This window comes from Psammomys obesus, unplaced genomic scaffold, assembly GCF_907164565.1.
Source record: "Psammomys obesus unplaced genomic scaffold, mPsaObe1.curated_primary_1811, whole genome shotgun sequence".
Lineage (NCBI taxonomy): Eukaryota > Metazoa > Chordata > Mammalia > Rodentia > Muridae > Psammomys > Psammomys obesus.
Genome location: NW_026596162.1, coordinates 16,461,497 through 16,474,022, shown reverse-complemented (window position 1 = coordinate 16,474,022; position 12,526 = coordinate 16,461,497). Strand labels below are relative to the sequence as shown.

Sequence of the window (12,526 nt, the reverse complement as noted above, 5' to 3'; positions counted from 1 at the left end):
GTGTGTGTGTGTGTGTGTGTGTGTGTGTGTGTGTGTGTGTGTGTGTTGGTGGTGGTGGTTGGGGGGGGTCTTCTTTAGAAGAAGCTTTAGAAGGAAAATGAGTTAGAGTCCTGCGTCCTTTTTCTTCACCCCCCTCCAAGCAGGATGCCTTTCTTTCCCAGACCCTGAAAAAGACCAGCAAAGCTATGGGTGCGAGTTTTGAATGCTTTCTGTGGCGCTCTTGGCCAGGCTTTGTATTCAGATCAGGGGGGTGGGGCACAGGGAGGCAGATCCTTACCTAGGCAGTGGGGTAGAGTGGAATGAAGATCAAGGCAGAAATACGCTGTTGCCATTTGACAATGCCATTTGACCTGACCTCCAAGGTTTAGAGGGCTGAGACAGAGGGCCGAGTTCCGGTCACAGCAGAGCCTGCCTGACCTGTGTAAGCTATGGAGGTGAAAATGCGAGTAGGAACAGCACTGGCGCTCTTACCAGAGCGTGTTTCAACGTCATCTTGAGCAACAGGGAAGCCTGGGGGTCCAGCGACAACTGTGCTTCACGCTGTGACTCGGCACGGGCAGAGCCAACCTGATGGGCGAAAGCAGATACCAATCGGCTTTGCGTCATTAGCTCGAACAGAAGAGCTGTGACATCACTGTGTGCTCGAGGCCAATGTGAAATAGTAAAATTTGTGTTGAGACTTGGGTTCACTCCCCAGAATTGCACCTGTCTTAGGATATGGGAGCACCCCCAAGCCAAAAATTCTTCCTGTCTCTAGCACAGAGCTGCTGGGTCATGGGGAGCAGTGCTCACCCTCCCTAGGCCAGCATGCTTGGATTTGTCTCCTCAGCTCAAGTTCTGTAGAGACAAGGTTACAGTTATGACCTGTGGTACAAGCCAAGTATCCTGGCATCCTTGAGTTAGCCTTCAAAATGCCACCCACAGAGTCCAGGATGGATTTGACATTCTGCTCGTTGGCAAACACTGGGTAGACACAAGACTGACCCACGGCCGTTTCTTCCCTTTGGACCGGAAAGCTGGGGTATCCAAGCAGCTGGACTTCATAGCTGTTGGAAAGAAAGGTGTGATGAGAGCCATGGCCACCTGCACTCTCAGCCCCTGGGAGACTGAGGCAGGAGGTGCTGCTTACTGCTTGGCAGCTTGCTCAGCCCTCTTATAAGGCGCAGGGCAGCTGCCAGCTCAGGGATGGGCTGGGCCCTCCCCCACCAATCGCTAATTAAGAAAGTGCCCTACAGGCTTGCCTGCAGCCTGGCCTTAAGGAGGCATTTTTCTTAGGTGAGATTCCCTCCTCTCAGATGACTTTAGCTTGTGTCACGTTGACACAGGACTGCCCAGCACACCACGTTGGCATGGCGATCCCCTGTGAGGGGGTCTGCCAGTGGGTGGCGTTCAGAATGTGGGCAGAGACTGTGGCAGGGGCTGTGGAAGCCTTCCTGCCTAGAGCTCATTTCCAGGAAACAGCCCTTGGATGACACATTTGGAGGCCGAGTCCTGTGAACACAGCTGTGTTGAGGTGAGCTGGCTCTCAGCTGGTTCCCTGAAGAAAATGGAAGTTTTGCTTAGCCTTTGCTTGCCTAGAGTTGGGGCTGACTTTTCTGGTAGCAGTCCCCTTCATTGCCAAGTCTGTACCATTCGTTCCTTAGTTAAAACCAAACTCTGGACACAGTCTCCTTGACCTCTGGGGCCCGTACAAGGAGGGGCCTGTGAGTTCCATCCCTGTGCCAGCCAGTTCCTGGGGCCACTCATGGTACTATGTGAGCATTCGTTTCTCAGTGTAGTCTCAACCAATCACTTTACAGATTTTTTAAAAAATTAGGCCCGCAAAGGATTGAAGGATCAACGGTCACTTTCATAAAGTAAATGAGAATTGGCTGCAGCAGTTGCCGTGGTCCCGTGTTCTGGGGGGGGGGGGGAAAAGGGTGGCAACAGCACCCCCTTCTGGCTACATCTGGTAGTACATGCCCCAGGGTCTCAGCCTCTGGGTTTTCTCCCAGTGTTAGAACACAGGGTGTGTAGGCAGAGGGGCCTGACTGCTTCAGCTCTCCACGTCTTCCTGGATACCTAATCCCCACCTCCGACTTTCCCAGCCCTCCATACACATTCCTTTTACCCTCTGTGGGCTCTCAGGGTGAGCCTCATGTACCCAGAAGACCCCAGTTAGGAGATAAAATAATCTGGAGCTGGGGGTTACGGGGAGTGAGGCAAGGTCTCCAGGGCCAGAATGAGGTGGAGGGACAGGGTGTCCAGGGCTCAGGGTAGCCGCAGGAACAGGGTGGGGAGGCGTCGGGGTTGTAGAGCAAGCCATTGATGTCGCCGAGGTTGTGGTTTGGGCAAAGTATAGGGGCGGGGTTGCTTGGGGTGGTGATTCTGTTAGGGGACAGCGTGTGAGTCTGGAATAGCATAATGGGGGTGGGCTAGACCTAAGACGGGCTCCCAGGTCAGGGGCTGGGGCTCAGGGAAAGGGCCTGGTGTCCGGGATAGGTTGTCAAGAGTCGAGGCAGAAGTCCAGCAGGTGTCTGGAAACCCAGAGAAGGGGACTGAGGGAGGGTTTTCGGCTAGGTGGTGCGGTTGAGGGTCAAGGGCCAAGGCTAGGGGGTGGGGGGTGGGGCTGATCAGGGACTGAAGGCGGGGCGTCTTGGCCAGGGGCGGGGCCGACCTGATGAAGAGTCTCTTTTCCGCAGCTGCCTTCACCATGATTGGCACCTCCACGCACCTGTCAGACCAGTGCTCGCAGTTCGCCATCCCCTCCTTCTGCCACTTCGTCTTCCCTCTGTGCGACGCGCGCTCCAGGGCGCCCAAGCCGCGGGAACTGTGCCGGGATGAGTGCGAAGTGCTGGAGAACGACCTGTGCCGCCAGGAGTACACCATTGCCCGCTCCAACCCGCTCATCCTCATGAGGCTGCAGCTGCCCAAGTGCGAAGCGCTGCCTGTGCCCGAGAGCCCTGATGCCGCCAACTGCATGCGCATCGGGATCCCCGCCGAGCGCCTGGGTCGCTGTGAGTGTCCTCCGGGTGTCAAAACGCACCTGTGTGCTTCTCAAGGCCTTGGTGCCCTACTAAGCGGGGCCGGGTCGGCAGCCAGAGCCCGCGGCAAGGACAGTCCCAGGAAAGCCCCCTAGTGGCTGGGAGCTACAGGCTGGGAATTAACCTGCCCCAGGCTCTCACCCAGCGGGACCCTTTCCTCCTCTGGGTCCATCTCCTTGAACCTGGGATTTCCAAAACGAGTGATCAGTGTCAGGACCGTTGAGGTGGCAGGGCCAGACTCCAGCTTGTTTGGTGGCATCTGGGCTCCTGAGCCCCAAGGATTCCTAGCATTGGACGACTCTCAAGAGCTCAGACAGCCCCTAACTTGGGTCCCTGGAGAAGGGAGTTGGCGGACCAGCTTTCCTGGGGTCATCTGGGTGTGCCAGGAGTGGGCAGCTCCTTACCAGGCAGTCAGGACCTGGTCCCAGGGTACACATCCATACCTTGACTTTGGCTTGATGCTGTGACCCGAGCCAGAGGCTGAAACCAGCACACTGTTTGTTCCCGTGGTGGTGATAGCATCACTAACCTGGTGAGGTTGGGTGGAGCCTGAGTTGAGAATTAGACGTGCCTCAGGGTGGAGTTTGCAGTAGTCGCACGGGAAGCCTAACAGCACACCCCAGCTCTAGCTCCTCTGAGCGAAGTGTGCCCTCACATGAGGCTGAGCCAGACAGACTCACTGGCAGCCAAGCTGGCCTCTGGGGTGCACGATGGGCCTGCGACTTGCCACTGTTGTTTGTACAGTTCCATTTTGCTTCTAGAACAAGGGAGCATGAGGCCGCTGTTGGCATCACACCGGGCAGTTGGGTGTGGGTGCCTGGCGGGTCCCATAGGTGGTTTCAGGGATGGAGTGATGGCAGTAAGTCTCCTACCCTATGTCCCTGTGGCACCTTCCATGTCACTGGTGGGCCAGGGACTTGATTCAGTTCCTCTAGTGCTAATTATCCGGGACGTAGGTTTTCAAACCCTTAGGTCTTTTGGGTTTTCTGCAAGGAGGAGGGTGGCTTTGTGCTTCCTTTCTGAAAATCCTAAGGGCGGGAGGGCTCTGCATGCAGGCTTGCCGGTATCCCCGGGTACTCAGGCCCCTGCCTCTCTGCCTCTCTCAGACCACCAGTGCTACAACGGCTCCGGTGCCGACTACAGGGGCATGGCCAGTACCACCAAGTCAGGCCACCAGTGTCAGCCTTGGGCTCAGCAGCACCCTCACAGCCATCACCTGTCCAGCACAGAATTCCCAGAGCTGGGAGGAGGCCACGCCTACTGCCGGAACCCCGGGGGCCAGATGGAAGGGCCGTGGTGCTTTACGCAGAATAAAAACGTACGCATGGAACTGTGTGACGTTCCCCCGTGTAGTATGTATTCTCTCTCTCTATATATTTTTTGATGTTGACTGTTGAGTTTGCCTGTAATAAGATTTTGTGTCTTTCCAGGGGACAGTGGGGACTCCGTGTCCCATCTTAACCATCACAATCATTTGTTTTAAATAGACTTGTAATCCCAGGTCATCACAGGGTGTTTGAGGCTATGAACTTCTGAACGCTGTGCTGGGCAGCCCTAATCTCACGTCCCGGTGGTGGCTGCGTGTGCACCCTCTGGCCTTCCTCCCATCAGGGCCCTGTGTGTGGTCCTGGGACACTTAGTTTGGCCTGTGGGTTCTGACGCCAATATCACTGCACAGGGTTTTCTAAGCTTGGTGGATGTGATCCCTCCGCACCCCTCACCCCGTTGCTTGGCTCCCACATGTAGACTTGGTAGAGTAAGGAGGCAGTAGATTTTAGGTCTCAGCATCCCCCTTGGTGTCTCAGTCATGAGTGGGAGAAGGCTGTGCCATTGCTGGTCTAAGACATCAGTACTCAGCTATGTCTGAATGCCCTGCTGCTCTAAGGAGCACATATCCACATAGCCATCACTTTCCCTCACCAGCTTTGTATGTGTGTGTGTGGGGGGGGGGGGGTCACAGGGCCACTCACCTCTGAATAAGCATGTCCTCACGGCAGGAATGCACCTCAAGAATGAAAATGTTTGATGTCACATCCAAGCGAAGTCTGGTTCTAAGGAAATGCTTTGGCCCTGTGAAGCCTTCCTTCTGAGAAATGGGTCCACAAGGCCTACTGGGACAATAGTAGAGCATGAGCGTGCTGGCCATCCCGTTGTCCTGGGTGGAGTTTTAGAAAGGCTTTTGACAATAACTTTCCCAGATCCATGGGGATGTCCAGGTAGGGGGCATTTTGATGAATAGCTATTATTTTGCAATTTAAAAAACTTAAAACTAATAGGTTATTGGCTCTGAAACCATAGGTTTCAGCAAGGTCTGCACTCATGGGGCAGAAATGTTAAGGGGACTGTCTTGAAAACTTGCTAGTGAGGGCCAGAACCCAGTGTGCCTGTCGTGTACCATTGGAGGCTCCGGAGTGGCCAGGGTGGTCACGCAGGGACTGAAAACAGCTAACAGAGCCCACAGATCTGTGTGCTCTGGGAAGAAGAGACCAAAATATCTTAATCTGCTCCAAAGCCAGCAGTCAGCAGGGTAATACAGATGACACGATGCTATCTAAAATGATTTCATAGCTATTTAAAATAATATACTAATCTATTTAAAATAGCTTCACCAGCGCATACACTGCCGACTGGGTCATCTGTTGGTACCACAGTCACTAGAAAAGCCTTCTTCACTTCAACAAGACCCATTGCTTCCTGGTTCAAGAGTATCTAAGTCTGGTGTTCTTATTTATGGGGCTCAAGGGGATGAGACTCCTCATGGTTCCCCAGGAAAATGCAATGTCTGTATGCCAAAATAGCTAAGTATAAGTTACTTAGTAAACTTCAATTGAAAATACACATGGAAAGTTAAGTACCAATCCAGTAGCAGTGAAATAGCCTTTGGTGACACACATCCAATAATGACCTTCCCCTTTCTTTAATGTTATCATTTTCCTCCCGGTAAGTGTGTGTTGTGTTGGTAGTTTTTAAATGATGATGATAAAAACACATTTTATTTTGTTACTGTGTGGGCAGGATTCACTGAGGGGTGGGGAAGGGGCACCCCCACAGCCTTTAGTTTTGTCTCGTGTTGCTGTGATAAAATGCACACAGCCGCTGCACTGAAGGGAGAGTGGGCTTATCTGCCTTCTAACCTGTTAGTCGACCATTGCAGGAAAGTGGGGATGTCCTGTGCAGTCAGGAGCAAGAGCGGGATCAGCAGGTGCTCACAGGCCTCAGCTTGCCCCCTCTGCTGTCTTCAGTCAAGGATTCCCAGGCTGGGGAATGGTCTTCCTCCATCAGTCCTCCTAATCAAGGCAGCCCTCAGCCTAGGCCAGTGGCGCTCAGCCTCCCTAATCCTGCGACCCGTTAACACAGTTCTTCATGTTGTGCTGACCCCAACCAGAAAATTATCTTTGTTGCTACTCTGTAACTGTAATTTTGCTACTGTTACAAACTGTAATGTAAATATCTGTGTTTTATGGTGGGTTTAGGACCAGAGCATATGCTGGGGACTGGGTCACCTCTTCCAGATACCACAGTCTAGAAAGGGCTTGTTCACTTCCACACCGGAACTCGTTGCTTCCCAGTTCTAGGGTATCCCAGTCTGGCATCCTTATTTATGGGGCTCAAGGGGATGGAGACACCCTATGGTTCCCCAGGCCCTCCTTAAATCACACCAGCTATCCTTAAAGTTCAACAGCTTCCGTTAGAGTGCTACCTGGGGTGAGGAGCCATCCAGGGCCAGCCAGTGTTCCGCCCTGGCCAGTGCTGGTCAGTCCCCACCTAACCTTTCTTGCTGATGTCCTTCAGCCCATCTCCCTGTGTGCCCTTCTGCACCTTCCTGTGAGTTCTTTATGTGGAGGCAAAGCTCAGCTTTTCCTTGAGCAGAGTGAAGGGAAATCAGAAGGTCCTTGTCTGTTGGTCCAAATCACCTATAGAAAATTCTTTGCCCCTGTGGCATGTTGCAATAAGGATAAGCTCTTGGGACACCGTTTTGCTTTTTACTTGTACTCTTTCACATCAAATGCATCTATAATTGTTATCCCGAACAATGTCATTATTATAAAAAACTGTCGAAATATATTAAAATGTTAACTAGGGGGAAAGGTTATCAAGGACATTGAGCTGAGGAGGCCTAGGTAAAAATGAAAGAGGGCGGAACTCTGGGAACAGCCAGCCATACCTGAATACTTAACCTGGTCGTGGGAGGGGCGGAGTGCTGACAGCTAGAAAGGACATGTCTTCTGAAAGCTCATGGAATCCCCTGTGTGGTCCCCAGGTCCCCGAGATGGCAGCAAGATGGGGATTCTGTACATCCTGGTCCCCAGCATTGCCATCCCGCTGGTCATCGCTTGCCTTTTCTTCCTCGTCTGCATGTGCCGCAACAAACAGAAGGCCTCGGCCTCCACTCCCCAGCGCCGGCAGCTGATGGCCTCGCCCAGCCAGGACATGGAGATGCCCCTCATCAGCCAGCACAAACAGGTCCTCTGGCCCCTAGCCTAGTGAGGCAGCTCTTTGGGTGCCCAGCCTGGGATGGGATACCAGCGAGCATGAACAAGTCCTCCTGCAGGTGTCCTAGGAGACAGCTCCCTTAGAGCCCAGCTATGCATGGGGTGTCGGCCGGCCAGCGTACACAGGCCCTCTTGTGTGCCCTAGTCTGAGCCCAGGGAGGCAGTACCTGTGACACTACACTCTGGCTCTCTTCCACGTACTGAGCTGAGGAGCCCTGGTAAAAAGTTAAAGAGAGCAGAAGCTGGGGACAACCAGCCATACTTGAACACCTGGTGCTGAGAGACCAGGAAGGGGCAGCTTAGAGTGGAAAAGGTGGTGTAGCTTCTGCTGCTGACTCTCTAAATAGACGGGCGCATGCACGTCTGTGGGATTCACACCTGAGATGGTGGCCCTCCCCTCCACGTGTCTCAGGACCTCCCTGGCCCAGTGCGCTGCCCCAGTTTTGCCCTCAGGGTGACACAAAAAAAAAATTCAGACAGCTCTACTGTTTGAAGATTAGCAATTTTGAGAGCGTGGAGGGTCTTTTCCTGCTGTTTTGTTTTGGGGGGAAATTACCAGCCCTTTACCAGGAGGGCAGCAACCCTGAATGGCTGGCCCTGCTCTCGAGTGTTCTAGGTGCCGGGGACGTGAGTGGAGACACTGACCTATGGCAGGTGACCGCCTCACCAGCTCTTGGAGACTCAGACTTCATTCATGACTGGCTTTGAGAGCAGTGTCTTCACTCAAGTGACTTTGAAGGCTCTTGGGGTGCTGGGGACAGAGCTGGCTCATTCAGCCCTTCAGTCAGCAATCCCTGGATGCTTGCCATGGCTTGGGATTGGCTCCTGAGGAAGACACAGGCCCTCAGCTGGAGTGAGGGTGCACAAGGCTTAGAGTCTACAGATAGTCCACTCAGAAGGAGTAGGGAGGGTCCATGCCCCTGGGTGTCACTTCATCCAAAGAATCTCAAACTCATCATCGAGTGTAGAGGGAGACCTGAGACTGACATAGAGGAAGTCTGTAGAACATGGTGCTGGGCTCTGAAGTGAATAAATTCCAGCAGGCAGGAAGTTAAGGGCAGAGCATCCTGCTGTGATATGGGGTGTGCTGGGATAGCTCCTCTGTAAGGGTCCCTGGGTGACTCTAGAGAACTGGGCTCCGGACTCAGCTATGAGTGTGGACAGATGTTTATTCTCCTGGGCATGGGTGTATGCTCAGGTTTTGGAGAACCCTAACATGTGGGTTAAGACTCCGGGGGAAGGTCCGATGTGGGCAGAGTATTGGAGCTCTAAGTAGCACACTGAGAGGGCTGTGGGGAAGGCCAAACCCAGGAGAGACAGGACGAGCCAGGCCATGCCAGCCATGGTGCTCCCAGGCCCTCTGTCCTGGTACCGCACTGACAATTGTACTTGACTTCTCCTCAGCAGGCCAAACTCAAAGAGATCAGCTTGTCCACCGTGAGGTTCATGGAGGAGCTTGGTGAGGACCGGTTTGGGAAAGTCTACAAAGGCCACCTGTTCGGGCCCGCCCCGGGGGAACCAACCCAGGCAGTGGCCATCAAGACGCTGAAGGACAAGGCCGAGGGGCCCCTGCGGGAGGAGTTCCGGCAAGAGGCCATGCTGCGGGCAAGGCTGCAGCACCCCAACATTGTCTGCCTGCTAGGCGTGGTGACCAAGGACCAGCCCCTGAGCATGATCTTCAGCTACTGCTCCCATGGTGACCTCCATGAGTTCCTGGTCATGCGCTCGCCGCACTCCGACGTGGGCAGCACTGACGATGACCGCACGGTGAAGTCAGCCCTGGAGCCCCCCGACTTCGTGCACGTGGTGGCCCAGATTGCCGCCGGGATGGAGTTCCTGTCCAGCCACCACGTGGTCCACAAGGACCTGGCCACACGCAACGTGCTGGTCTATGACAAGCTGAACGTGAGGATCTCAGACTTGGGCCTCTTCCGAGAGGTGTACTCCGCCGATTACTACAAACTCATGGGCAATTCCCTGCTGCCCGTCCGCTGGATGTCACCCGAGGCCATCATGTACGGCAAGTTCTCCGTTGACTCTGACATCTGGTCCTATGGCGTGGTCCTCTGGGAGGTCTTCAGCTATGGCCTGCAGCCCTACTGTGGGTACTCCAACCAGGACGTGGTGGAGATGATCCGTAGCCGGCAGGTGCTGCCCTGCCCGGATGACTGTCCTGCCTGGGTCTATGCCCTCATGATTGAATGCTGGAATGAGTTCCCCAGCCGGAGGCCCCGCTTCAAGGACATCCACAGCCGCCTCCGGGCCTGGGGCAACCTAGCCAACTACAACAGCTCGGCACAGACCTCGGGAGCCAGCAATACCACGCAGACCAGCTCCCTGAGCACCAGCCCTGTAAGCAATGTGAGCAATGCCCGCTACGTGGCGCCCAAGCAGAAGGCTCAGCCCTTCCCACAGCCTCAGTTCATCCCCATGAAGGGTCAGATCAGACCCTTGGTGCCCCCGGCACAGCTGTACATCCCGGTCAATGGCTACCAGCCTGTGCCAGCCTATGGAGCCTACCTGCCCAACTTCTACCCAGTCCAGATCCCCATGCCGATGGCCCCACAGCAGGTCCCCCCTCAGATGGTCCCCAAGCCGAGCTCACACCACAGCGGCAGTGGCTCCACCAGCACTGGCTATGTCACCACGGCGCCCTCTAACACATCTGTGGCCGACAGGGCAGCCCTGCTCTCTGAGGGCACTGAGGACGCTCAGAATGTCCCGGAAGACGTGGCCCAGAGTCCCGTGCAGGAGGCAGAGGAGGAGGAGGAGGGCTCTGTCCCAGAGACGGAGCTCCTGGGAGACAGTGACACTCTGCAGGTGAGCGAGGCCCATGTCCAGCTTGAAGCCTGAGGAGTATTCAGGGCCTGCGATGCTAGAACAAAAGCCCCTGACATGACCAGATGGGGACCTCAGAATGGCTCTGAGAATCCTCACCAGAGCCCAGCAACTGACAGGCTGGTTTGAGCCCACCCACCCGAGACTGTGAGAAATCCTATACAATCCCCTGTACTCTGTGCCCTTAAAATGGCCATGGCAGCCCTGGCTTCACTGGAGGCCATTTCAGAAAGCCGTCTAGCCTGGGCAGGGTCCCGGTAGCACGACCTCCTCAGAAACAGGACAGGGAGACCCCACCACTGTCTGCTTTATCCTGATGGCTGATGGAGAACAAGCTAAGGACGTTGTGCAAAGAAACATCCTCACTCCCTGTTCTCTGGGCCGAGAAAGGGTGGCAGAGAGGCACCTTGGAACCGAGATGTCTCGGAAGGCTCCTCCTGGCCGAGGGTGGAGAGAGTTCTTGTCTCTCTGCCACTGCAGGTCACTTGCTTTCTAGCAGCCAAAGGCCAGCAGGAGCAGGATGCTGCCACCTGCTGGGCTCCAAGGACAGAGGAGCTTCTGAACAGTAGGAAGTGCCTTGGAATTTTTTTTTAAATGTGCCTTTACAGAAATCAGCACGGTTTCGTATTTTTGTGAAGGGTTTTAATTATACTGCATATGTATTTTGCCTACTTTTCTGGAATTCAAGGGAAAATGTTTCCTGGGTTGAGAATGTTCAAAAGGAAGCAACATTGTACAGAAAACAGTATTGTTAATGTTTTTTGTTTTTTGTTTTTTTTTTTTTAAAGAATCGTGTGCAGACCTTAAATGTAATTTATATGGTTTTCTGTGTGCCGTTTCATGGAAGTATCTTGATCGTAAAAAATGACTTAGTAATTTAACTGTGTGTATTATCTCTGGATGTCATCACATGGGGGTTGTGTCTGGCTTCATTCTGCCGCATGTGTGTGAACAATGTCCTTTTGTTTCAGGCCCCTGCTTCGCACGGCCGTGGGCAAGCTGCCTGGCACGTGCTGTCAGTTCCTCTGTAGGCCTCTACAGAGGCCTGTCTGGTGCACCAGATAAGTGAATGTTTGTTTACAGGTCGGAAGGACTTTCGGTTGAGGCAGGCACCTGCTGGATGACGGCACACTTGGGAGGGGTTTGTTCTGAGCCTTTCGGAGGGTTTGCATTTCTGCTAGGACCAGCAGCTCCGTGGGACAGAAGCAGTACGGGCAGACGGCAGGGATGACTTCCCACCGCTTTTTTCTCCTTCGATTTGTATTGTTTTGTGATTGTGTGTATATATGTGTGCGTGTGTGTTTGTGTGTGTGTTTGTATACACGTGTGTGCCAGGTGTCATAGTGTGTGGGTGGAGTTCAGTTCTCTCCTACAGTGTAGACTCTAGGGATTAAACTCAGGTCATCAGGCTTGGGGACAAGTACTTGAGCCTGCTGAGCCATCTTGCCAGTTCCCACTGCTTTTTCTTTTAATCAACCCTTTTTCCCTCCCTCTGTCTTTACTCCCTCCCACCTCCCAAATTTCACACAATCTGAGCCAGGTCTCCACCCTTCTGTCCGCTTACTCTGTCTTAGACCGGCTTGTTGGTTATACACAGTGACAGGGTTCAGTGGGCTGAGTCAGCCCTGTACAGAACACAGGCTGGCTCTTCTCCACTGCTCTGTTACAGCCTCAAGTGCAGATCACTGAGGGTGACGTGAAGGCAGCCCTGGGTTTCTAGTGTGCTACCTGTGGAGCCCAGAACATCACCTTGCGGGACTCTAGCGAAGGGTGAGGCATAGGAGGGTTAAGGAGGAGTGAGACTTCTTCACTGACCAAGGCCGCCCACACCCCTGCTCCATTTCCAGGGCAACTGCCTGGGCCAAGGCCGTGGAGCACTTGGTGTTGGGGCCCTGAGACACAGTGACAGCCTGGGCTGAATCCTGAGCACAGACACCAAACAACCCTATGCTCAGGCCCAGGGCACTTCGTTTTGATGGGGCCTGAAGGTATGGCATTGCTCCAGTGTCCCTTCCCCACAGCTCCTCCCCTCAGAGAGTTTCTGTGACAACATCATCCTTGGTCTCCGTGCACCAGTCTGACTGGGTGCTGCTGGCCCAGAATGCATTTTCAGTGAGGGTTACGGATGCCTTTGATGCTGCTCAAGGGATGGCACGCTGAGGCAGAGCACCG

At 54.1% G+C, this 12,526-nt stretch overlaps 1 protein-coding gene across 1 annotated transcript in view; it reads left to right on the top strand.

Moving 5' to 3' along the window:
* Positions 1–11,191, top strand: part of Ror2 (receptor tyrosine kinase like orphan receptor 2) — a 158,311-nt gene extending 147,120 nt beyond the window's left edge. The window contains exons 6-9 of the mRNA XM_055595168.1: positions 2,682–2,996; positions 4,130–4,375; positions 7,285–7,487; positions 8,924–11,191. Coding sequence (XP_055451143.1) covers positions 2,682–2,996; positions 4,130–4,375; positions 7,285–7,487; positions 8,924–10,369 — 2,210 coding nt within the window. The 3' untranslated portion in view covers positions 10,370–11,191. The remainder of the gene's footprint in view (positions 1–2,681; positions 2,997–4,129; positions 4,376–7,284; positions 7,488–8,923) is intronic.
* The last annotated feature ends 1,335 nt before the right edge of the window (positions 11,192–12,526 follow it).